We start from the raw sequence: 27,923 nt of genomic DNA, 5'->3' as shown, positions 1-27,923 counted from the left end.
AGGAATGCTGTTATTACCTAGCATTAACGGTCCAATGAGAAGCATGGATATTCCGAAGGGGCGGTACTTGCCGCCATTTTTGAGTCCCAGAAGCCTTGAGAGGGTGCTGCAAGTGCTCCATCGACCTTGTTGACCATGTTTTCACTTAGGGAGGACACCTGGAAGCATTGGAAGCAGAAGATGGTGAGTGTGCCCTGGGCCCCCGGAATCATTTGTGGCGGGTTTGTGATACTGCGGTGGCTTTGGCGTAATGTGGCGCCTCCGCCCTGACGTTACCCTGGCGCTATGCAGCTGAAGGAGTCTGGCAGCAGTGCAGGCTTCCCATTTGCTCTTGAATTCTGTGCTTATCAGGCAACAGGAAGTCTGGGGTCCTATTCTGTCGCCATGAAGCTGTTTTACTGTAGACCAGGTCTTGTCAGGGTGAGTCCGGGTCAAGAACTTGAGCTGCTGCAGACATTGCTGTGCTGGCAGGTTAGTGCTGCTCAGACTCCCATCAAAACTATTGCTGTGCCGGGCATGGGTAGCGAGCTCTGTTTTCCCGTCCTTGCACTCCCACTCGACCTGCTTTAGTTTACCTCTGTGATCCTTCTGGGTTCTTTTAAGAATTTCTCTTTAGTCTTGAAATTTTTAATGCATATATGCAACGAATTTTGATCGATCATATCCACCCTATTTCTCATTCCAAGTCCCAATACACCTCTCTTCGAGATTCATTAATTTATTTATTATTATCACTATTATTTATTATTCCACCAGTTAGTGTTGCCAGTATGTGCATGGGTGTTTGGAAAGGCAATCCTATCAGTGGCTACTTCTCTAAACAGAACAATTCTCCAAAAATACTGTTAATTGCCAGTAACTCCTTGCTAAGTTGTGGGCTTGGACAGTACCACTCCCCATCTATGTCTGATATTGTGCAGGTAACCACAGCTGTTGTGAGCTCCTAAGTACAATAACCCTACCATGTCCAGGAGACAGCATTCCACAGTATTCTTCTCCATCCTCTGGTTCTTAACGTTCTTTCTGTCTCCTCTTCTGAGATGCTCCCCTGAGCAGTGGTGGAGGCAGCTGGGGTTAGGTGTAGATGTTCCATTTACAACTGAGCACTTTGTCTCTTATTGTCAGCAATTTGACCTTTTATGCTTCTCTTTGTTGACTTCTCCTTGAATGAAAAAAGCAAGAAAGAAAAATAGAAATGAAAAGGGAAGGACTTGACTGCTCCTAGGTATGGCGGGGAGAAAGTTTATTGTAGATAAAAAGGAGAGCACAGCCAGCGTCAGGTCTATCTGGGAGAGTTCATCATGGACGTGACCTGAGTCCTGTGAGGAGAAAGGGTAGGGTAAAGGAGAGGGGGGAGAGGGGAACTTGTGCATCAGCCAGGAGGCCAAAGGTACAAAGGCGAGTGACCAAAATGGTTGGTTTGTATAGGGAATAGCAGCCCAGCCCCTTGGGTGGAGAGTTTAGAGTAGGGGGTGTTATGCCATCCAGGAGATCCCATAATCGGTAGGTGCTGAGGGATGCTGGGAGAACCTGGTGGTCCGTGTCTGCTTTGAGGTTAAGTAAGCACCTCAGCCATTTGTCCCACTGCCCACTGCAAAAAGAAGCACCTCTGATCAAGGTTGAGAGCCAGATCTATAAGTATCAACAGAAATATTTATAAGGCACCTTGCCAGCATAACCATTTAGCAACATAAAATGATTAGGCACTGTCCTAGAACTATGGCCTCCCCAGTTATTGGCTTTTTTTGATCATTATTTCAGTACCATGCATGAAATTTTATCCTCGGGAGTAGGCTGTAAATACAATTATAAAGTAGTTACCCCTGTAACATTTGTAGCACTATTGCTCTGGCAGATCAGTACTGCCACATGGAGGGTCCAGCACTGGGTAAGTAAGACTATTTATGCCTTTTCTCACCTCAGCAGCCTGCATAGCATCTTCTAGAATCTTGAAAGCTAAACAGCGGCAAGGATTTCCTATGTCCTCAAGCCAAAGTTTGTGGTTTCTTCCGCAATAAGTTTTATGGCATAGTTGTGATTGGTGACCAAAAGCAATGACAGTAGGCTGTGTTGTCTGGAAATCCCTGCCCCCTCTCTACAGGGTTGCATATCTTGTTCAGGGCCACATAACAGACCATTATTGCTACTGTCTTTGTATCATGTGATAATAGAGATCCTCCCCCCCCTTTATTTCATTGGTTTTCTAAACATGAAAAATAGGGCAGAATAATTTCTTGGCACACATTCATATACATTGATCAAGTTTTAGGCCATCTATGTAATACTATAGGTATTGGCATTTTTATGCAAATCTGTGTTCCAGTCAACTAATAGTATTATATTTACTTCTATGTATACATGGTGGGGACAGGGGAGATGCTGGTATGGTACAGCTGAGATGTGTTGACATTTTGTGACTTTTAGTGTTTCATGAACGAAATTGAGAGTTTCCACATTTGCTGCATAGCTTTTTATACTTAATACATGTTTGATAGATTGCTTACTTCTTTATAACATTTTCTGACTAATTTTGGTTTGGTGAAAGACCAGCTATATTAACTCCTATATTAACTCCTTTGTGTTTGGGTATCTAATTTTGATATGTTCAATTTTAGTCAGGTGACAGGCCAAATTTCTGTGGTTTGAGTAGTTCTCCACCCAGGCCAGGAATTTCATCCTATTGACCAGTAAGAGCTATTAAGAGATAATTGGATTCTAGAGCAGAATATGAATAATCAAAACCTGAGAAATAATGGAGCTAGGTTACCGCAGGTTCCACGCTCCCACTTAGAAGCAATTTCATGAGGTTTATAATAGCAGAACAAAAATCATAAAAACGATTTTAAAGTTCCAAAGGTTCTTTATCTGTTAGTCACAGGATGCTCTGTGACTAACTCTAACTACTTCTGACATAGAGATGGACAGACAAGAAACGGCTCTTTAGGGGAGCTGAAGCTATCCCAGGATACGGTATAATTAGGCTCGGACTTTCTACATCATTGTAGTTCTCATCAGTCAATCTTTGCAGGCAGGACTTCTTTAAAATGTCTTTTGTGTGTTCATATATACATATGTCTAGATTTACTCTCCAGCTCTGTGTCTTTAGTTTTTGGTTTTGTTTTTCCCGCCATCTAGCTAATGGTTTTTCAGCATTATTGATTTCCATCTGCTTGGTTGTATCATTGAGTGATACTTCCCCTTTTTTTCATTCACTGTGGTTTTCCTTTCTGGTGTTCTACTCCTTCCCTCCTTCCTTTCCTCCCTCATAATCTCAGTTTCTTTTGACGTTTCCCTCAAAGTCGTTGACCTGTTTCTTCATGTTGATGGTTTTGTTGTCCGTTTTAATGTGCAGTCCCTCTCAAGGTATTCTGGGTAGAATAGTATTATTTTTTTCTATTACGCATCTTATTGAAACTTTTATTAGTATTGAATTAAATGTACAGATTGCATTCAGTAAAATATATACTTTTAAATTTTTTTTTCTGGTATGTCATAGGCATGAGTGTTCCAGCCTGATTTATCTAGGTTTTGATTGCTGGCCTTTGTCTGAGCTCGGTTGCATTGTTTCTGTTCTCACCTGCAAGATGCACATCCTGTCTTAGAACAGCGGTATTATACTATGGGCCTAGCCAAACATCATGTATGGTTTGTTAAATTCTAACACACATGCTTGTTCACATGTGCACACACACGCACACACACACATCTCACATACTTACATGTGTATATATGACCGTGTATATGTATGTATATGTGCAAATACTGTGTTGAATTATGTAGCCACAACACATAAAATACATTGTACTAAAATAGATTGAACTCAACTCGTACTGAGCGAGAGTCGGAAAGGATTTATAGGATATGTTTTATCCCATATGCAGAATCTGGAAGAAAATAAAAGACTTCAAAGTAGCAGGCAAAAAGTAAAGTGTTAGGGTAGAAAGTGGAACTAATAAAGAGAGCACGGTGAAAACCTGAAAATGTGCATGTATGGAAACTTCATTGTTTCTACTACTGCATTGTTTTCTATAGTTTTTATATGCTGCTACAAACACTGCAGAGATTTGTTTCAGGAGCAGTGCACACGTGTCAGGACTCTCCATCAAGATGAGTAACTGATGCTGTGAATGTTTGTGATGGTGGACTGACTCATCCCCACTCCTCTGCTCCCGGGTTTATCCTTGTAACTTTCCCTTATGCAATGCATTGTTGTTGTTGGGGGGTTTGAGACAGTGCTTCACTGTGTAACCCTGGCTAAGCCTGGAGCTTATTATGTTGAGGTCCACCTGCCTCTGCTTCCTAGGTGCTGGGAGTAAGGATGTAAGCCACAAAAAAAAAAAAAAAAAAAAAAAAAAAATTAAAAAAAAAAGCCGGGCGTGGTGGCGCACGCCTTTAATCCCAGCACTCGGGAGGCAGAGGCAGCTGGATTTCTGAGTTCGAGGCCAGCCTGGTCTACAAAGTGAGTTCCAGGACAGCCAGGGCTACACAGAGAAACCCTGTCTCGAAAAACCAAAAAAAAAAAAAGGATGTAAGCCACTGTCCTCAATCTGGGTACTGTTATTATAGCTTTAACTTAGAGCTTCCAACGAATGACTGGTTATTATAAACAAAAGCATTCTAGCTTCTTTGGTTTGACTCAAACTTGCTAATATCTGCAGTAGGAGTAACTTAATCTCCCAACTTGAGTGAGTTCATACATTTGCAACAGGACTTTAGAGATGTTTAAAATAAAATAGTGGTCATAAACACAAAATACAGTCTTTGTCGTTAGAGAAATGGAGACCCAGGATAGATTGCATTAAGGTTTATATTATAGGAAATAAGAGTGGTGTGAATTAGGTAATCCTTTTTATGTGTAAACTATTGGTATTCAGTAGTTCTCAAAACTACACATTTTACTTGTTTAATTCCTCGCTCAGGGCTATGGATCTTTGTTCCTATGTTTTATTTTCAGTGGGTATTTTCAGCCATGTGTTACTTGCTCACATTGTGTTTCCTTTAATGTATAATTTGTTTGCACTGTAGATACTGTTTCTATTGACTTCCACTTCCTTTAATTTTTTGTGTATCACGTTGCTTCCGACATTCTATAGAGAGAACGTGTTCTCTCTGGCAAGGAGTTATTTGCTTATATCTGGCTTTTAAAGTGCTCAGCTTTGTTGTTACTTTTTTGGTTTTTCGAGACAGGGTTTCTCTGTGTAGCGCTGGCTATCCTGGAACTCACTTTGTAGACCAGGCTGGCCTCGAACTCAGAAATCCGCCTGCCTCTGCCTCCCGAGTGCTGGGACTAAAGGCTTGCGCCACCATGCCCGGCTTACTTTTTTTTTTTTAAGACAAAAATCTAGCTGTTAGATAAAAGGTGACAAAAAGCTGGTTATACAAATAGTCTAAGGCAGATGTCAGGATTCTTTCTGTCTGTGTCAGCTTCACTGTTTTGTATTTGCTTTTGCTGAAGTCCAGCCCCAGCAGGGTTCAGGTCCCAAAGAGGGAGATAAGGAGTTGGTAAGGGAAGGAGGCTGATATACTCTGAGGGAAGTTAGGATAGCTTGTGTGTTTATTGAAAAAAAAAAAAGGCTACACATTTTATATTCTATAGTTGCATAGTAGCTTAATCATAAGTAATGCTGAAAACAGAAATGATTCTAAGAAATGTATCGTCCTTTCTTGAACAGATTGTTTTGACCTATTTTAGCCCTATATTTTCGCATCCAGAATGAAAGAGGTAATCAACTTTATTACAATATTTTTCTTCGAGGCAAAAGCAATAAGTTTAGCAGGCATCCAGGTCCGTATTTTCTAAGATTCAATGAACCTACCAGGTGCTACCAGCACACTCTCAGCCTTTGTGGTCAGGGTGCCAGACATTGATCCCTCAGAAACGAACTTATAAGAGCTCTTTTCATTCCTCAAGGGGCAGTGCTTGGCCATGTAGCATAATAAGCATTCAGCTGTTCCTAATTGCATTCCTTTGTGCCTTAGTCTTACACCATGGGACTTTTTTCCTCCTATGCTCCCCAAAGAGAAGGTCTTAATATCTCCTTTTTTTTTCCCAATATGCCATACCATCCTAATTCATTCGATGCGTGCTCCTGTATATGGGAGAGTGGGATCAAGCCAGTCTAGCTTCCTAACAGAATCTGCTCTCATGGGGGCACAGCAGATCTTGCCATTCATCCTGTAAGTCATGCACCTAGGGAATCAATGGATCATGTATGCTGTTCTGTCCTGAGTAACTGAACTGTTGCCCTCAGCTGCCAAGGCCTCAGGTCTGGGCCCATTGTTTCTCTCCAGTGTGTGCTTTCACCCTTAGGACAGGTGTAAGTGCCTAAGAGTTCCTGGAACCATCTTCCACTTAAACAATCTTGAACTTCTCTATTCTTGGTGCAGACAGGGGTGGGAGCAGGGGGTTGAGTGTGAGGGTGCACACAGAGGATTCTTGTGTAGAAGTAGACCAAGATTTTTTTTCCCAAAGAACTATGTCGTTTAAAGAGTCTGCCAGTGTATACATTCACATCCTCTACTAAAGCCTATACAAAATGTCCCAAGGAGGAAAGGATACAGGAACTTGCATTACATATAGTGAAAGTCATCAAAGATGCAAGTGAAAGAATGCTGAAGAATTGCTATCTGTAATGTTGGTGTCTTAGTCAGGGTTTCTATTCCTGCACAAACATCATGACCAGGAAACAAGTTGGGGAGGAAAGGGTTTATTCAGCTTACACTTCCATAGTGCTGTTCATCACCAAGGAAGTCAGGACTGGAACTCAAGCAGGTCAGGAAGCAGGAGCTGATGCAGAGGCCATGGAGGGATGTTCCTTACTGGCTTGCTTCCCCTGGCTTGCTCAGCCTGCTCTCTTATAGAACCAAGACTACCAGCCCAGGGATGGTCCCACCCAAAAGGGCCTTTCCCCCTTGATCACTAATTGAGGAAATGCCTTACAGTTGGATCTCATGGAGGCATTTCCTCAACTGAAGCTCCTTTCTCTGTGATAACTCCAGCTGTGTCAAGTTGACACAAAACTAGCCAGTACAGATTGTATGCTGGAACTTTGTCAAGCAATGTTGCTCACAATGCAGTCTACATCATACTTAGAAATTACTGCACACCCCACAGGATTCTGCTTTTTTTTTTTTTTAATTCTCATATATTATATCCCAACTGCATTTTCCTCTCCCTACCTTCTTCCAGTCTCCCACCAACCTCTCCTCTCCCTCAGGTTTCCCCACCCTCTTCAGAAAGGAGCAGACTTCCCACAGAACATTGGCCAGACTTAGCATCACGAGCTATAATAAGACCAGGCACATACTCTCATATCAAGGCTGGATGAGGCAATCCAATAGGAGAAAACAGGTCCCAAAAGCAAACAAAAGAGTCACATACAGCCTCTGCTCCCACTGCTAGGAATCCCTCAAGAGCATTAAACAACACAACCGTAACATGTATGCAGAGAGCCTAGGTCAGACCCATACAGGCTTCCTGATCTCTGCAAGCCACCATGAGTCCTGGTCAGTTGATTCTGTGGACTGTCCTTGTGGTGTCTTTGACTCCTCTGGCTTCTTCAGTCCTTCCTTCCCCTCCTTTAAAGGACTCCCTGAGGTCTGCCTAATATTTGGTTTTTGGACTTTGCATCTGCTCCCATCAATTGCTGGATGAAGTCTCTCTGGTCTCTCTCATGACATTTATGCTAGGTTCTAGTCCCAGCATACCCTGCAGGCAGGACCAACTGTAGGTCAAAGGTTTAAGATGGTTGGTTCAGGTACCATGTTGCCTCTTACTAGGAGTCTTTGCTAAGGTCACTCTCATTGAGTCCATGGAATTTCCATTGCACTAGGATTCTGCCTTGCCTCTGAAATGCCCCACAATTCCAGTGGTCTCTTCCACTATTCCCTCCCGCCCCCATCTGATCCCTTGTATTCCCATTACCACCTTCTCCAATCCACCTGCAAAATCTATTCTATTTTTCCTTTGCATCTCCCCCTCCCAGCCCCACTTAGGCCCTCCTTGTTATTTTAGCTTTTCTATGCTATGGATTGCAGCATGGTTGTCTTTTAATAGCTAATGTCCACTTATAAGTGAATACATACTGTGTTTGTCTTTCTGAATGTGGGTTGCCTTTATCAGGATGATATTCTTTTTCTTTTTCTTTTTTTTTTAAGATTTATTTATTTATTTAATGTATGTGAATACACTGCAGCTGTCTTCAGACACACACCAGAAGAGGGCATCGGATCCCATTACAGGTGGTTGTGAGCCACCATGTGGTTGCTAGGGATTGAACTCAGGACCTCTGGAAGAGCAGTCAGTGCTCTTAACCGCTCAGCCATCTCTCCAGCCCCGATATTCTATTTCAAGTTCCATCCATTTGCTTATCCACTCTTTGGTTGAGGGACATCTAGGTTGTTTCATGTTTCTGGATAAAAGTAGGAATACAGCTGCTACAAACTTAGTTGAGTAAGTACCCTTGTGGTAGGATGGATTGTCCTTTGTGTATTTGCTCAGGAGTGGTATATCTGAGTCTTGAGGTAAAACTATCTCCAATTTTCTGAGAAACTACCAAATTGATTTCCAGAGTGGTTGTACAAATTTGCACTCCCAGTAATGGAAGAGTGTTCCCCTTGCTCCACATCCTCCCCATTATATGCTGCCTCTTGTGTTATAAGACGGAATCTCAGAGTTGTTCTGATTTTGATGTCCCTGATGGCTAAGGATATTGAATATTAAGTGTTTCTTGGCCATTTGAGATTCCTCTGTTGAAAATTCCTTGTTGAGAAATAGAGAAACACAGGGTACTATTTCATCTTTCCCATTTCTTATGAATCTTGATTGTTGCTCATGAAATAGTTACCTTATACAGTAATCAGATTCATTGCTAATCAAGGTCTTCTCTCTTATCAGTGAATTTTCTGTTTGATTTTTTTTTTTTTACATTTTAATCTGTTATTTTATTTATTTACATTTCAAATGTTATTCCCCTTCCTGGTTTCCCCTCCCCAATACCTGTCCCATCCCCATTCCCCACTGCTTCTATGAGGGTGTACCCCCACCTACCCACCCACTGCTGCCTCACTGCCCTAGCATTCCCCTACTCTGGGCATGGAGCCATCACAGGACCAAAAGCCTCCCCTTCCTCTAATACCAGATAAAGCCATCCTCTGCTACCTATGGGGCTGGAGCCATAGGATTTGTCCATGTATTCTCTTTGGTTGGTGGTTTAATCCTTAGGAGCTCTGGGGGTGTCTGGTTGGTTGATACTGTTGTTCTTTCTGTGGGGTTTCAAATCCCTTCAGTTCCTTCAGTCCTTCCCCTAACCACTTGCATTGCGGGTCCCTGTGCTCAGTCCAGTGGTTGATTGCATGCATCCACATCTGTATTAGTAAGATTCTGGCAAAGCCTCTCAGGCTGTATCAATCAGACTCCTGTCAGCAAGCACTTCTCGGCATCAGCGATAGTGTCTGGGTTTGGTGTCTGCATATGGAAAGGATCCCCGGGTGGGGCCTTTCCTTCAGTCTCTGCTCCACTCTCTGTCCCTGTATTTCCTTTAGGCAGGAGCAATTCTGTTTGAATTTCATGTCACTGAAATCTACTGTACTTTCCTATTCTGTTTATCTTGTCTTTATGTCTAGTACCCTGAGTAATATAGTTTTACAATGTGTTATATTCTTTTTTATTTTTCTAGTATGTGCTATCTAGCCCAGGCAGGCCACAAATTCAAAGTCTTGAATTTAATTATCTGAATCAAGCTATCATTTTCTTATTCCTAATGTTTTTAATGGGGGCAAACATTTATCATTACATGCAGGTTTGGATAAGTAATTCTTGCTAACAATCAAAGTTTTGTGGGAATGACATGATTTCATATAGCCGTGATAGGATATTGTTTTTGACATTAATGTGCCATTGTTCCTGTGGTGTCATTTTCCACTGACTTTATTTTTTTTTAAAAAGAAAAATGGGTATTATTTATAAGTGAGCATGGAGAATTGCCATTTGTAAGTCTTACTTAGTATTAAATCAAGGTTGGTCTATGAAAAACCCACCTGTTTTTAATTAATACTCTTTTATAAGATCATTTTATAAAAAGTTTTCTTAATGCTGCCACTCAGCGTTGCGCTAAATCAAGGAAGAATGTGCGCAGTGACCACTAAGTGACAAATTTTGTCAGTAGCTGTTTCCTTTCTCTTGAGACCAATGATAGATTTTTCATGTAACCATTCTTTGGGGTTTTGATATTGTAAGGACCATGTTTCAGTATCTTATGACAAGGATAATAGTGTATAAAATGCTGTTTTATCTTGTTATAAATTTGTGAGTAGCAGTGAGCTCCTCTTTAAAATTAAGCAGGTTCTATGCATTTAGTGTGAAATCTCTAGGCTGTAGAAGTGAATGAACTTTGATGACAGACACTGATAAGAATTGTACATGCTCAACAGAGCTGACGTTTATTTTGGGTTCTAAGTTGTAGAAACTTGTGCTGTAAAGTACAAAGAGTAGTTTGAAACCAGCATCACAACAAAGCACTGCGATATATTTTCCCTTTACTATACAGATCTACACTAGCCTTAGAATTGTGTGATGAGAGGATACTTCATAAATTTATAGTGGCCATGATATAATGTGAGTATTCTAAGAAAGCATGAAGGAAACTTATCAAGTCACTAAATGTATTTGCAGGCTTTTCCCATCATTCTTCTAACAACTGCATTTTAATAATCTGTGGATAATTTTAGGATCCAGTGACCTTTGAGGATGTGGCTGTGAACTTCAGTCTAGGAGAGTGGGCTCTGCTGGATTCCAGTCAGAAGAAGCTCTACAGAGATGTGATGATGGAAACCTTCATGAATCTGATCTCCATAGGTAACAACAAAAACAACCACCACCAACAACAATATAATTTATTAATATAATTTCTTATCAATGTAGAGAAAAACTGTTTCTTAGTCATCTGTATAATTCTATGACTTGAAATACTGAAAGGGAACATGGTGGTAAATATAACATTCTACAAGAAAAAAGCTAGAAAAGTAATGATTGCATATAAGGATGAATAATGTAATAATTTCTTGCTGTTCATTTTTAGGGAAGACAGAGGAAGAAAGTATGGATGTGAACTACCCACAGCTCCAGAGAAACTCGAGGTAATTTACATGTACAAAAAGGCAGTTTGCATCACATATTTGAGAGGGACAACAAATCTGAGAAGTAAGGAAGTGATCCAAATAGATCAAAATGTCAATTGACTTAACTTCAGAACTTTTTCGTAAACCTTTCCCGAGCTTGAGAATTCCAGAATGGATGATCTTGACTCTCATGCAGTACTCATTCATGTAGACTTTGTGGCCTACACCTCTTACTGTACTTTTGAGGGAGCAGTAGCAGAAAGAATTCCCCTTTAGCTCTTTTCCAGCAGTTCATTATACAAAAAGTGCCTTTTGTGTACAAAAGTATCTGATGTATTGTTAGCAAGTTACCTTTGGGCTTTATAAATACAAGTTGGAGTTTAAATCAAAATCCATCTTCAATAAATTGCATAAAGGATACTCAACTATTTAGAATTTGGTGTCTGCTCTGCATTATATTGCATTAGGAAAGGTCACCTTTGTTAACTGTGTCAGAGACAATGTTTATGAAACTAAGCCTACAGAACCTTTTATGATTGTATGCTGTCCTCAGCACTTCTTGCCAAGTGCTCAGTTCTTTTATGTTTATAAATTGTAATGGTAATAAACTCAGTGCCTTTTTTCCCCTGTCTTGGAACAGGCCTAGTTTGTGCTCACTTTCTGCCACTGTCTCCTGAATCCTGACTGCACTAACAGGTAGAGGCCACAAAGTCCATCATGTAGTACCTACCTAGTCATAAAACAGCAATCATTTCTCTCTTTCTCTCTTTCTCTCAATTAGAATTCAGGTGGTTGAGAAATTCTGTGACTATGAACATAGCAGTCAGTGTGGAAAGACTCACCAACAGATGACAGAGCATATTGTTAATGGGGAGAGTCATCCTGCAGTCACGGTTTATGAAAGCAGTGTGAATGTAAAAGACATCAATGGTCACTCATCCTCAGATGTGCTCCTTAGAGGTCAAAATGAAGAGAAACCATACAGATGTCAGGAACTTGTGGAAAAAGCTATCAAACGTGAAAAATGTTGGAAAGATGCCACCTATTCTGAATCCTTCCATACACTTGAGAGTGTTCCTGCCACAGAGAACATTTGTGAAAATACACAGACCTATGAATCTTACAGGAATCTTACGCCTCATCAAGATTCTAAGAGAGCCCACACTGGAGATGAGGTACATGAGTGTAAACAATTTAAGAAAACCTTAAAGGGAGAAAGTTATATTCAAATACATGAAAGGATCCATACTGGAGAAAAACCACTTGAGTGTAAGCAATGTGGAGAAGCCTTTGTTAATTCCAGTCACCAGACCAAACATCAGACAATTCACACAAGAGAAAAAACATACTCATGTAGACACTGTGGTGAAACTTTCCTGTATTCCATGGCCCGTCATGATCATGAAAAAACTCACAAAAGAGAACGGAGTTTCATATGTAAGCATTGTGGGAAAGCATGCATTCATTCTCATCAACTTCTTCAGCATGAAAGACGCCATACTCGAGAGAAACGGTTTACATGTGCTCAGTGTGGCAAAGCGTTTAGACGGTCCTCAAACCTTCGCAAACATGAAAGGATTCACAGTGAGAGGAAACTGTATGCATGTAAACATTGTGGGAAGGCCTTTATCAGTGAGGGCAACTGTTACAGGCATGAACGAATTCATACTGCAGAAAAAACCTACGTTTGCAAGCAGTGTGGGAAAGGGTTTACACTTTCCTCATACCTTCAAAACCATGAAAGACGCCATGCTCAAGAGAAACGGTATACATGTGCTCAGTGTGGCAAAGTGTTTAGACGGTCCTCAAACTTTCGCCAACATGAAAGAATTCACAGTGAAAAGAAACTGTATGCATGTAAACATTGTGGGAAGGCCTTTATCATTGCTAGCTACTGTTACAGCCATGAACGAATTCATACTGCAGAAAAAACCTACGTTTGCAAGCAGTGTGGGAAAGGGTTTACACTTTCCTCATACCTTCGAAAGCATGAAAGAATTCACACTGGAGAGAAGCCCTATACATGTAAATATTGTGGGAAAGTCTTCACCCATTCTAGTGCTCATCACAAGCATGAAAAAATTCACACTAGAGAGAAACCATATATGTGTGTATAAAGTGTGGGCAGGCATTCACCTTTTCCAAATCCCTTCAAATACATGAAAGAACTCATAGTACTAGAGAGAAATTCTACGAATGTAACCAGTGTGGGAAAGCGTTTGCATGCTTCTTACACTTTCAAAGGCATGAAAAATCTCATCATGGAAAGAAACCCATTGGGTAGAACTTGTACCTGGGTAAGCTATGTGTAACTAGTAACTTGGGTTTGAGACTGTTTGTTTATCGTTTGCCTTATTTGCATGAGGTTTGGGGCAAGAACACACTCATGCCAGCCCTTCAAGTCGGTTTTGATTAGTTGTATTTGATGTGAAATTAAAAATGTATCAGTGTTAGTTTTTTGTTGTGTTGTGTTGTGTTTGTTTGTTTGTGTGTTTGTTTTTGTTTGTTTTAATACAGGGTATCCCTGGCTGTCCTAATACATGCTCCTTTTACCAGGCTGTGCTCAAACTCAAAGAGATCTGCCTGCCTCTGCCTCCCAAGTGCTGTATCACAGGCACGCACTACCACAATCCAGTGTGATGTGTATTTTTCCAAATAACAAAATTTTGGGGTTTTCTTAATTTGTGTGTGCATGCGTGTGTGTGTGTGTGTGTGTGTGTGTGTGTGTGTGTGAGAGAGAGAGAGAGAGAGAGAGAGAGAGGGAGGGAGGGAGGGAGGGAGGGAGGGAGGGAGGTGATATATTTGTGGTTATTTGCAAATGTATATATGAATGGAGGTCAGAAGACAACCTTCAAGAGTTGGTACTTTGACAGACTGGAGACCTGCTGAGCCCTGCCACCAATCCCGAATAAGACTTTTTTTCTTACATTTCTTAGGCACTGTAACTAATTATAAGGAATATTTTCTAGTATTAAAAATGTTGCACACACGTTTCAACTGTTAGGAGCATGTATTGATATTGCATAGGATCTGAATTTAGTTCCCAGAACCTGTGTGCAGCAGCTCACAGTCACATACCCACCCCAACTGATCACCCATTCAGTGTAATTTGGTTTTGTTATTGTTGAGCAGTGCTAAGGGGTTGAATATAATTATATCATTTTAAATAATTTTCTCACTGAGAAGGCTGTAGTGAGAGGACGCAAATGAAGTTACAAGTACAAGTTAATCTCATCTCAAAAATGTTAATTGCAGGATATGTGGGCACACTCGTTTAATCCCAAACTTGACAGATTTTTGAGTTTAAGGCCTACCTAGTCTACAGAGGAAGTTCTATAAGAGTGACTTCTTATAGGAGTTCATGAAATATATTGGATTATGTTTCTTTTAGCTTCACAAGACTTACAACACACAAATCAATTATGCTAAGGAAAAATGTAAATGAGATGTGTGTCTAATGCATCCAGACTAGTGAGCATTCTCCCATAGCCTACACTGATAATTCTTCAGTCACTTGGTGTAAAGTTGGTTAAAAACATGGAGATTTTTAAATAAAGTATTCATTGTGTGTGGTCTGTAAAGTACCAGTTTTGTCCATGTGGACACAGAATCATCATAACTACAGAGATCACTACTGCTATTCAAAGTCATCAGAAAGTACAATTCAGCATATTGTTACCCAACAAGACATTCAGCTTTAAAGGACCCAGGTTTCCTTGCCTTTTCTATACCCTTTTATTAAAAACATTATTTTCTCATACAATATATCCTAATTGCAGTTCCTTCCCTCTACTCCTCTCATATCCTCTCTTCTGGATCCACTCCCTTCTCATTAGGGAAGAGTGGTTTTCTAAGAGATAACAACCAAATGACAAAGTCATCACATTGAAGCTGGACAAGTCAACCCATAAGAAAAAAGAGAGCCCAAGAGCAGGCACAAGAATCAGAGGCTCACTTCTTTGTTCTGGAAGCTGTAAAAGGCCTGACGCAGATCCACCTGGGACCTGTGCTTGCTGTTTCCATCCATGAGTTCATATGAGCTTTGCTCTGTTGATTTACAGGTCCTGTTCTGATGACCTGTTTCCTTTGCTTTTACACTGCTGACTCTTCCTTGGGGCTCCCTGAGCTCGGGGGTGGGTGGGTGAGACATCTCTTTTAGAAATATGTATTACAAGGGTCTCTAATGTCTGTCTCTGGGTCTCTCTCTCTCTCCCCCATTCCCTCCTTCCCCCCCCCCGCTCCCCCTCCCACTGTGTGCGCATGTGTATTAAAGGCAACTCACCATATAGTATTCACTGGACTGGAAGTCTTCATCTAGATCTGGCTGGCCTTGAGCTCATAGATGTACTTGCTCCTCCATCGCTAGTGCTGGGACCAGAGGTGTGAGCCATCACACCCAGCCTTTCTTTGCACTTTTGCTTTTCAACTTCATTAAAACAAGCATGCCAAGTCAGACCCTGGCAAATCATGACAGCAGAAATTCACATATCTATTTACGTAGATGGCTTACAATCTTGATCCCATGACTAAGACAAAATGAAAAAGTTTGAGTTTTCCTGGTATAAGCTGAGTGATGGCCAGAAATAGCACCACTTGCATTAGATGTTTTCTTTTGTTTTCCCCCTATTATGGTGGACATTGCACATATGAATTGGAGGTATTGTTTGTATGAGATTTATGAGAAAACTAATGGCTATAATGCCCGTGTTAATACTTTAGTAAAATAAGGTAGTGAGAAAACAGTAAATATTTATGTGATGCAAATGAAAGATCCGTTCTTAAGCACATAATTCACGTGTTGAGCCTTACCTTTAATCCTCATTATTGCCAATAGAGCAAAAAAGCAAAGATCAAACTAAGGATTAATAAAGTAAATTTGTAGATATGATTTTCTTAGAAGCAAACTGTACTTCATTTGTCTCCAGAGAGCACAAATTTAAATTTGATAGCACAAATTATTACAGAAGGGTAGCATCAAATGTATGGCACTATAACTTGCCTCACCGCTTTTTTCTGGAGATCTCTTTAATCTCTGTAGTCCTTTAGAAAGCTTCCTATATTGTGTATGATGGACAAATCAAATACAAAAAAAATTGTGTATTCAAAATTGTTTGAAAACCACACTAGTTTTAATTCTTGAGGATTGGTATGAAGAATAAGGATGGTCATAGATAGATTCATTGGACATTTGAAGTTGAACTTTGAGAACTGTTCATTAGCTCATTTTTGGATTGTCTGATTTAGTTTCTTTAGTTCTTTGCATATTTTACATATTAATTCTTGTCAGTTGTGTGACGAACAAAGGTTTTTTCCCATTGTTTGTCCAATTTTCCACTGGGTTATCCTTTTACTATACAGCAACTATGTTAAAACTTCTGGCAATCATTTGCCAGTTCTTGGCATTGTTTCCTAGTGCTTCTAATCTGTAGTATGCCCTTGCCTCTGCCAGCTTCAAAGTCTTTTGCTTGATCTTTCCATCTTACACTTCTCAAATTGCAGGTCTTAAGGTGTTCAGTCCATCTAGAATTGATTTTTCCATAAGGTGAGAAATAGGATTCTATTTTTATTCTTCTAAATGTGGGTTCCCAGGTAGCAGCAGTGTGCGGAGTAGACTATTCTTGGATTATTGTGAGTGGTATCTTGGGAAAAAACGAGGTGCTAGTTGCACAGGTTTACAACCAAGTATTCTACTGCATTTATTTACGTGTCTATATTTGTGCTAGTACCCTGCTGTTTTGCTACTGTCTCTGTGGAATAATTACAAATCTGATATGGTGATAGCATCAACATTATCTATCTGTCTATCTATCATCTATCTATCTATCTATCAGATCACTACTGATTAAGGCTGGTCTTCAATAGCAACAAAAGAACAGAAAGCCCACATATACATGGAAGCTGAACAAAGCTCTACTCAATGATATCTTTGTCAAGGAAGAAATAAAGAAATTAAAGACTTTTTAGAATTTAATGAAAATGAAGGTACAACATACCCAAACTCATGGGACACAATGAAAGCAGTGCTAAGAGGAAAATGCATAGCCCTGGGTGCTTCCAAAAAGAAATCAGAGAAAGCATACACTAGCAGCTTGATAGCACATCTGAAAGCTCTAGAACAAAAAGAAGGATATAACCCCAAGAGAGTAGAGGCAGGAAATAATTGAACTCAGGCCTGAAATCAACCAACTGGAAACAAAAAGAACTATATATATATAAAGAACCAACAAAATCAGGAGCTGGTTCTTTGAGAAAATTAACTAGATATATAAACCCTTAGCCAGACTAAGAAGAGGTCACAGAGACAGTATCCAATTTAATAAAATCAGAAAAGAGACATATAACAACAGAAACTAAAGAAATTAAAAAAAAATTCATCATACTACTACAAAAACCTATACTCAACACAACTGGAAAAAAATGTGGATGAAATGGATAGTTTTCAAAACAGATACCAAATACCAAAGTTAAATCAGGATCAGATAAACCATCTAAACAGTGCCATAACCCCTAAAGAAATAGAAGCAGCCATTAAAAGTTTTCCAAACAAAAAAAGCCCAGGACAACATGGTTTTAGTGCAGAATTATATCAGACCTTCAAAGAAGACCTAATTCCAATACTCTTCAAACTATTCTACAAAATAGAAACAGAAGGAACACTACCCCATTCGTTCTATGAAGCTACAACTACACTGATACTAAAACCACACAAAGGTCCAAAGAAGAAAGAGAACTTCAGAACAATTTCCCTTATGAATATCGATGCAAAAATACTCAATAAAACTCTTGCCAACCGAACTGAAGAACACATCAAAATGATCATTCTCCACAATCAAGTAGGCTTTAACCCACGGATGCAGGGATGGTTCAATATACAGAAATCCACCAATATTATCCACTACATACATAAAGTCAAAGAAAAAAAAAACTACATGATAATTTCATTAGATGCTGGAAAAGTATTTGACAAAATTCAACAATTCTTCATGTTAAAATTCTTGTAAAGATAGGAATTCAAGGCCCATACCTAAACATAGTAAAAGCAATACACAGCAAACCAGTAGCCAACATCAAACTAAACGGACAGAAATTTGAAGCAATCCCACTAAAATCAGGCACCAGACAAGGCTGTCCCCTCTCTCTCCCTTTCTATTAAATATAGTATTTGAAGTTCTAGCTAGAACAATTAAACAAGAAAAGGAAGTCAAAAAGGATACAAACTGAACAGGCAGATTTGCAGAGAATATGATAGTATACTTAAGTGACCCGAAAAACTCCACCAGAAATCTCCTACAGCTAATAAACAACTTCAGCAAAGTGGCCAGATACAACATTAACTCAAACAAATCAGTAGCTTTCCTATACTTAGAAGATAAACAGACTGAGAAAGAAATTAGGGAAATGACACCCTTCATGATTGTCACAAACAACATTAAGTATCTTGGTGTGACTCTAACTAAACAAGTGAAAGAGCTATATGACAAGAACTTCAAGTTTCTGAATAAAGAAATCAAAGAAGACCTTAGAAAATGGAAAGATCTTCCATGCTCATGGATTGGCAGGATTAAAAATGACCATCTTGAGGAGCTAAAGGGGTCTGCAACCCTATAGGTGGAACAACAATATGAACTAACCAGTACCCCCCGGAGCTCGTGTCTCTAGCTGCATAGGTATCATTGGAAAGAGAGGCCCATTGGTCTTGCAAAGTTTATATGCCTCAGTACAGGGGAACGCCAGGGCCAAGAAGTGGGAGTGGGTGGGTAGGGGAGTTGGTGGGGAGGATATGGGGGACTTTTGGGATAGCATTGGAAATGTAAATGAAGAAAATACCTAATAATTTTTTTTAAAATGGCCATCTTGCCGAAAGCAATCTACAGATTCAATGCAATCCTGTATTAGTCAGGGTTCTCTAGAGTCACAGAACTTATGGATAGTCTCTATATAGTAAAAGAATTTATTGATGACTTACAGTCGGCAGCCCAATTCCCAACAATGGTTCAGTCGCAGCTGTGAATGGAAGTTCAAGGATCTAGCAGTTACTCAGTCTCACACGGCAAGCAGGCGAAGGAGCAAGAGCTAGACTCCCTTCTTCCAATGTCCTTATATTGTCTCCAGCAGAAGGTGTAGCCCAGATTAAAGGTGTGTTCCACCACACCTTTAATCCCAGATGAAAGGTGTAGCCCAGATTAAATCTCCTTAAACTCGGAGATTTAATCTTCTGGAATCCATAGCCACTATGTCTCAAGATCTCCATACCAAGATCCAGATAAGGATCTCCAAGCCTCCAGATAAGGGTCACTGGTGAGCCTTCCAATTCTGGATTGTAGTTCATTCCAAATATAGTCAAGTTGACAACCAAGAATAGCCACTACAATCCACCCCTTGTCAACTTGACACAAATAATATCCCATGTTTACATGAAACAATAACAAGGTTGTGAATACGCCTAACATGATATAACTATCCCTCGTACAATCGCAAACGCATTTGTAAATTTACAATGGGGCATTCATATTACTTTATAATCCTCGTTTCTGCAACTGGTTACGTGGCCTTAGTTGGTATTTATAACTACCTTCCTCTACTACCCATTCTGTATTTCCTTCACCTTCGGCCAGCACCTCAGCAGGTCTTGGCTCTTTTCCTGGAGGATTGACCCATACCTTCATTCCTGATGGGTCTGCGTCCTTTGTCATCCTGCTTGGATTAGGCTGTTGTAGTTTCCCATTGACTTTAATCACAGGACATGGTAGTACTAGGAGACGCCCTAAGGGATCTCCTACACTCCAGACATAATCTTGCTTACCTCCATTGTGAAGAGGTAATCCAATTTCCCCATGGTAATCTGGATCTATCACTCCTCCTAACACGGTTATTCCTTTTTTAGCCTGTTGGTTTAAGGGCATTAGAAGCCCAAAATGACCAGGGGGAAGTCTGAGCTTCCAGTTCAATGGAATGTTTGTTGTAGCTCCTGGTAGGAGCACTCCCCTCTCTGGAGCCAAAACTTCTAGGCCAGCAGAACCTAGAGTTATGGGGACAGGAAGCAAAAATTTTCCTAGAGGGTCACTAGGAGTGATAGTAAGTGGAACTATTCCCTTTTCCACCCCTTGATTCCTGGACCCATGAATCCTGGCTATGGGTGAAACTGTACCATATATGGAGCGCTGATTCAAAGCATATACTGCCTTCTGAAGAACTCTACCCCAGCCTTCCAAGCTGTTACCACCTAATTGGCGCTGTAACTGCATCTTCAAAAGGCCATTCCATCTTTCTATCAGGCCAGCTGCTTCAGGATGATGGGGAACGTGGTAAGACCAGTGAATTCCATGATCGTGGGCCCACTGTCGTACTTCTCTGGCTGTGAAATGAGTTCCTTGGTCAGAAGCAATACTGTGTGGAATACCATGACGATAGATAAGGCATTCTGTCAGCCCATGAATGGTGGTTTTAGCAGAGGCCTTACGTGCAGGAAAGGCAAATCCATAACCAGAATAAGTATCTACTCCAGTAAGAACAAAACGCTGTCCTTTCCACGAAGGAAGTGGTCCAATGTAGTCAACCTGCCACCAGGTTGCTGGCTGGTCACCTCGAGGAATGGTGCCATATCTGGGGCTCAGTGTTGGTTTCTGCTGTTGGCAGATCTGGCAATCAGCAGCAGCTGTAGCCAGGTCAGCCTTGGTGAGTGGAAGCCCGTGTTGCTGAGCCCAAGCATAACCTCCATCTCGACCACCATGGCCACTTTGTTCATGTGCCCATTGAGCAATGACAGGGATGGCTGGGGAGAGAGGCTGACTGTCCACAGAACGGGTCATCTTATCCACTTGATTATTGAACTCCTCCTCGGCTGAAGTCACCTTTTGGTGAGCATTTACATGGGACACAAATATCTTCACATCCTTTGCCCATTTGGAGAGATCTATCCACATACTTCTTCCCCAGATGTCTTTTTCACCAATTTTCCAATTGTGATCTTTCCAAGTCCCTGACCATCCAGCCAATCCATTGGCTACAGCCCATGAGTCAGTGAATAATCGTACATCTGGCCATTTCTTCTTGCAAACAAACTGTAATACCATGTGTACTGCCCGAAGTCTGCCCACTGTGAAGATTTCCCTTCACCTGTGTCTTTCAGAGTTGTCCCAGAAAGGGGTTGTAATGCTGCAGCTGTCCACTTCTGGGTGGTGCCTGCATAACGTGCAGAGCCATCAGTAAACCAGGCCCTAGTCTTTTCCTCTTCGGTCAGTTGATCATAGGGAACACCCCATGAGGCTATAGGCGCATGCTTGGCAGCAGATGGCATTGTAACAGGAGTAGAAACCATAGGCATTTGAGCAACTTCTTCATGTAACTTGCTTGTGCCTTCAGGACCTGCTCTGGCCCGATCACGTATATACCACTTCCATTTGATAATAGACTGCTGCTGTGCGCGTCCCACTTTATGACTTGCAGGGTCTGATAGTACCCAGCTCATAATGGGTAATTCAGGTCGCATAGTAACTTGGTGTCCTATTGTCAAACGTTCAGTTTCCACTAAGGCCCAATAGCAGGCCAAGAGCTGTTTTTCAAAGGGAGAATAGTTGTCTGCAGATGATGGTAGAGCTTTGCTCCAAAATCCCAAAGGTCTTTTCTGTGATTCACCTACAGGGGCCTGCCAGAGGCTCCAAACAGCATCTCTATCAGCCACAGACACCTCAAGTACCATCGGGTCCGCTGGGTCATATGGTCCAAGTGGTAGAGCAGCCTGCACAGCAGCCTGGACCTGTTGAAGGGCCTTCTCCTGTTCCAAGCCCCACACAAAGCTAGCAGCTTTCCGAGTCACTTGGTAAATAGGCCTAAGTAACACACCCAAGTGAGGGATGTGTTGTCTCCAGAATCCAAATAGACCCACTAAACGTTGTGCTTCTTTCTTGGTTGTAGGAGGGGCCAGGTGCAATAACTTATCTTTCACCTTAGAAGGAATATCTCTGCATGCCCCACACCACTGGACTCCTAAGAATTTCACTGAGGTAGATGGTCCTTGAATTTTGGTTGGATTTATTTCCCATCCTCTGATACGCATATGTGTTACCAATGAGTTCAAAGTGGTTGCTACTTCCCGCTCACTTGGTCCAATCAGCATAATGTCATCAATATAGTGCACCAATGTGATATTTTGTGGAATATCCAAACGATCAAGATCCCTTCTAACTAAATTATGACACAGGGCAGGAGAGTTAATATATCCTTGAGGCAAAACTGTGAAGGTATACTGTTGGCCTTGCCAACTGAAAGCAAATTGCTTCTGGTGGTCCTTATGGACAGGTACTGAGAAGAAGGCATTTGCCAGATCAATAGCCGCATACCAGGTGCCAGGAGATGTGTTAATTTGCTCAAGTAACGAAACTACATCTGGTACAGCAGCTGCAATTGGAGTTACTACCTGATTTAGTTTTCGATAATCAACTGTCATTCTCCATGATCCATCTGTTTTCTGCACTGGCCAGATAGGAGAGTTAAATGGAGATGTGGTGGGAACCACCACCCCTACATCTTTCAAGTCCTTGATAGTGGCAGTAATTTCTGCAATGCCTCCAGGAATACGATACTGTTTTTGATTCACTATTTTCTTTGGCAGAGGCAACTCTAAAGGCTTCCATTTTGCCTTTCCAACCATAATAGCCCTCACTCTACAGTTCAGGGAACCAATATGAGAATTCTGCCAGTTTCTGAGTATATCTATCCCAATTATACATTCTGGAACTGGGGAAATCACCACAGGATGTGTCCGGGGACCTACTGGACCTACTGTAAGTCGGACATCAGTCAAAACTCCATTAATCACCTGCCCTCCATAGGCCCCTACTTTAACTGGAGGGCCACAATGTTTCTTGGGATCTCCTGGGATCAGTGTCAACTCAGAACCAGTATCCAGCAGACCCCGAAAAGTCTGATTATTTCCTTTTCCCCAGTGTACAGTTACCCTTGTAAAAGGCCGTAGGTCCCTCTGGGGAAGAACTGGAGAAAGGGTAACAGCAAAACCTTTGGGTGTCTTATCAGGATCCTTCCTCAGGGGAACCTGGCCACCCCTTCATTCAAGGGGTTCCGGATCTGCAAACTGGCTCAAGTCTGGAAATTGATTCACTGGCCGAGATTGCTGTTTACCACGATCTAATGTAGCCTTTCTTTCATTTGTTTGAGAATTTTTTTGTTTATACAAATCAAACAAATATGCAGTAGGCTTCTTATGTATTTCATTCCTGGAAACACCATGATTGACTAGCCAGTACCAAAGGTCCAAGCGAGTCATGCCATTATAAATTTCACCTTTCCTGTGCTGACCGTTACTGGGTCTGTCATTATAAACATTCTTTTGCCTACGCTGTCCATTATAATAACTAGGATCACCTTGTCTCCGGCGATTCAATGCTGCCACCTGGCCCTTGTTACCTCGGAATCCAACTAAACCCAGTGAATTTAATTCATCTAATTGAGCAGAAGCATCTCCAATACTAAGATCTGGCACAAGGAAAAGGGAAAGAACAAAACCCTTCAAATGTGCTGGTGCCCCTCTCACCAATTTGCGTCTTATAGAGCTGGTGAAGGGCATATCTTCTGGACCTTCCCATTGTGGACAATTAGGCTTTACACAATATATCCACTCTAGCATTGCAATTTCCCTAAGTCTTAAAATCCCTTCATCAACACTAAGCCATGGAATATCAGGCATCTCCAAGTCATTTCCAGTAGGCCATCTTTTGATAAACACCTCAGCCAACCATTCAAACAAACTTTTGACACCTTTTTTAACCATGCGAGCTTCCGTATTAAACCTAGAATCTCTACTCAGAGGGCCCATGTCAATAAACTCAGCCTGCTCTAGTTTTATGTTCCTTCCACCCTTATCCCACACCCTTAAAATCCATTCCCACACATATTCACCAGGTTGCTGTTTGAATGAATTAGCAAACTCATTAAGCTCCTTAGTAGTGTAGCGAATTTCCTCATGGACTACACTTTCTACCTCCCCTCTAGGAGCCTGTTTTGCTTTGAGTCTGGTTACAGGTCTAGAAGAAACTATTGGTGGGCCTTGAGAAACATCAGTAGTGAAGGTCATTGCTGGTTTATCAGACTCTGCAAAATTAATTTCCTCATGTGGGGAAGGCATTATTTCAAGGGGTGGGGCTGAGGGTACTACTTCCTCAGGTGGGGCAAACCCTTGAGAATCTGAAGATTCAAAATTCTCAGCTTCAACATGGTCTTCCCACACATCCCCGTCCCAAGTTATAGGATCCCATTCTTTGCCAATTAGTGCTCTTACTTTAACTGTCGACACATTCTGAGGCTGAGACTTAAATTTTCACTGTAGTTCAGCCAACCTTATAATGAGGGTTTCAGTTTGATTTTCTGCAACTTGAGCTCTATTGCTGCAAGAGAGAAGATTCTCTTCAAGGACACACTTAGCAACTTTTAGATCGTTTACTTGTGTCTGGAGCCTTTCGATTTTATCACACAACTCCTTCCTTTCATTCATCATTTTTTCCCCAGAAACTAAGAGCAGCCAGCCAGTAAAATCATTTTCTGATTTTTTCCCCATCTTGTAGAAAGCTTTGTGCACTGAATCACCTAAATCATTAAGAAAATCAAGGGCATTAGCTTCTTTAAGTTTGAAATATAATTTCAACCATGGGTCTTCAAAATTCTCTGAGCTCCCAGGAGGGAGAGAATCTGGAGAGGTTTCAGTACTTGAAAGTGCTGGTGGCTCAACAAGCCAATTCCAGTATTTTAAAAGATTCATCCTTGTACTTCTGTTACTCTAGAACCACTCCTGGTACCAAATTCTGTATTAGTCAGGGTTCTCTAGAGTCACAGAACTTATGGATAGTCTCTATATAGTAAAAGAATTTATTGATGACTTACAGTCGGCAGCCCAATTCCCAACAATGGTTCAGTCGCAGCTGTGAATGGAAGTTCAAGGATCTAGCAGTTACTCAGTCTCACACGGCAAGCAGGCGAAGGAGCAAGAGCTAGACTCCCTTCTTCCAATGTCCTTATATTGTCTCCAGCAGAAGGTGTAGCCCAGATTAAAGGTGTGTTCCACCACACCTTTAATCCCAGATGAAAGGTGTAGCCCAGATTAAATCTCCTTAAACTCGGAGATTTAATCTTCTGGAATCCATAGCCACTATGTCTCAAGATCTCCATACCAAGATCCAGATAAGGATCTCCAAGCCTCCAGATAAGGGTCACTGGTGAGCCTTCCAATTCTGGATTGTAGTTCATTCCAAATATAGTCAAGTTGACAACCAAGAATAGCCACTACAAATCCCTATCAACATTACAAATCTGTTCTTCATAGAGTTAGAAAGAGCAGTTCTCAAATTCATCTGGAATAACAAAAACCCAGGACAGTGAAAACTATTCACAACAATAAAAGAACCTCTGGGGGGAATCAGCATCCCAGACCTCAAGCTGTATTATAGAGCAATAGTGGTAACAACTGTATGTAATTGGTATAGTTACAGGCAGGTAGATCAATGTAATAGAATTGAAGACCCAGAAATGAAGCCACACACCTACAGTCACTTGATCTTTGACAAAGGAGCTAAAATCATCCAATAGAAAACAGATAGCATTTTCAACAAATGGTGCTAGTTCAACTGGTGGTCAGCATGCAGAAGAATGCAAATTGATCCATTCTTATCTCATTTTACAAAGCTCAGGTCCAAGCAGATCAAGGACCTCCACATAAAACCAGATACACTGAAACTAATAGAAAAGAAAGTGCAGAAGAGCCTTGATTACATGGGGAAATTTTCCTGAACAGAACACCAATAGCTTATTCTATAAGATCAAGAATTGACAAATGGGACCTCATAAAACTGCAAAGCTTCTGTAAGGCAAAGGACACTGTCAATAGGACAAAGTGACAACCAACTGATTGGGAAAAGATCTTTACCAACCCTACATAAAATAGAGGGCTAATATCCAATATACAGAAAGAACACAAGAAATTAGACTCTAGAGAACCAAATAACCCTTTTAAATAATGGGGCACAGAGCTAAACAAAGAATTCTCAACTGAGGAAACCCAAATAGTTGAGAAGCACCTAAAGAAATGTTCAATATCCTTAGTCATCAGAATAGTGCAAATCAGAACACCCCTGAGATTCCACCTCACACCAGTCAAAATGGCTAAGAGAAAAAACTCAGGTGACATCAGATGCTGGTGAGGATGTGGAGAAAGAGGAACACTGCTGCTGGGATTGTAAGCTTGTACAACTACTCTAGAAATCAGTTTGGTGGTTCCTTAGAACATTGGACATAGTACTACTTGAGGACCCAGTTATAGCACTCCTGGGCATATACTCAGAAGATGTGCCAACATGTAATAAGGACACATGCTCCACTTTGTTCATAGTAGCCTTATTTAAAATAGCCAGAAGCCAGAAAGAACCCAGATGTCCCTCAACAGAGGAATGGATAAAGAAAATGTGGTACATTTACTCAATGAAATTACTACTCAGATATTAAAGACAATGAATTAATGAAATTCTTAGGCAAATAGATGGATCTATAGGATATATTCCTGAGGTAACCTAATCACAAAGGAACACACAAGGTACACTCACTGATAAGTGGATATTAGCCCAGAAGCTCGGAATACCCAAGCTACAATTCACAGACCAAATGAAGCTCAAGAAGAAAAGCTGGGGATATATATTGAGAGCCTGTTTTGAATGATGATGGTGATGATGATAACGACTAGATGAGGACAAGGAACCAGTTAAAGATTTAAGGCTGTTGAAAGTTTTACTTTAAAGTTAAAGGTGGGTTAAGCATATATGGAGGAAGATAAAATGGGAAGGAAAGTATTTGGGTTTTCCGTAGAAAGACTAGAGTACACTGTAAAGTGGTTGCAGAACACAGAACACCTAGTTTAGTAACATAAAATCTACAGCAAAATTATTCAGACGTATTTATGCAAGAGTAAAGACTTCAGTGTTATAGTCAGTATTTCTTCTTTGCTGGGGTAGATTTTCATTTCTTTCCCTCCTGGTGCCATCATAGAAAACAGTACTGAAAATTGTAGCAACAGTGCAGTTTGACCCCATAAATCTGAACCTAGATTTGTATGTAGTGTCCCAGTCTACAGGAAAAGGTACTAATCTCTTACCAATAGGACTAGAATGTAGGGGTGAAGGCTCCATACTGACACCAGCTTTACCTCTCTGCATTCAATGGGCTGTGTGGATGTTGTCCTTGGCAATGAGCTCCTCCTGACAGTTTTCAGAAAGTGACATTCTGTCCTAACATCAGCTTGGGTTGTTTAGGCAGCTCCATGGACCAGCACACTCCACAACTCAGCCGAATGAAGCCCAGTCCCACAACACCTGTGCCTGGCTATGAAAAGGTAGCCTGTTCAGTCAGACTCAGTATCCTCCATTACTAGGAACTCTCACACTCATAGATTCGTAGTTTTCACTGCGTTAGGTTTCTTTTATTATTATTAATTAGGTATTTTCTTCATTTCCAATGCTACCCCATAAGTCCCCCAAACCCTCCCCCATCCCCACTCCCCACTCCCACTTCTTGGCCCTGGCATTCCCCTGTACTGAGGCATATAAAGTTTGCAAGACCAATGGGCCTCTCTTTCCACTGATGGCTGACTAGGTCATCTTCTGCTACATATGCAGTTAGAGACACGAGCTCCGGGGGTACTGGTTAGTTCATATTGTTGTTCCACCTATAGGGTTGCATTAGGTTTCTACTTCACTCCCATTATCCCCAGTCCCAGCTGTCTCTCCCTGCACTCTCTCCCTTCACCATTT

At 41.1% G+C, this 27,923-nt stretch overlaps 1 protein-coding gene across 1 annotated transcript; it reads left to right on the top strand.

Annotated features, from left to right (window-relative positions):
• The first annotated feature begins 79 nt into the window (after window positions 1-79).
• On the top strand, window positions 80-13,571 carry LOC110288083 (uncharacterized). The gene is given in 5 exon segments (XM_085832868.1): window positions 80-183; window positions 10,729-10,855; window positions 11,079-11,136; window positions 11,900-13,220; window positions 13,223-13,571. Coding segments are annotated over 5 exon segments (1,734 nt in total). The 5' UTR covers window positions 80-135; the 3' UTR covers window positions 13,403-13,571.
• The last annotated feature ends 14,352 nt before the right edge of the window (window positions 13,572-27,923 follow it).

Source organism: Mus caroli, unplaced genomic scaffold (genome assembly GCF_978045245.1).
Source record: "Mus caroli unplaced genomic scaffold, Mus_caroli_1 scaffold_18, whole genome shotgun sequence".
Taxonomy (NCBI): Eukaryota; Metazoa; Chordata; class Mammalia; order Rodentia; family Muridae; genus Mus; species Mus caroli.
This window is presented reverse-complemented; position numbering and strand designations above follow the sequence as displayed.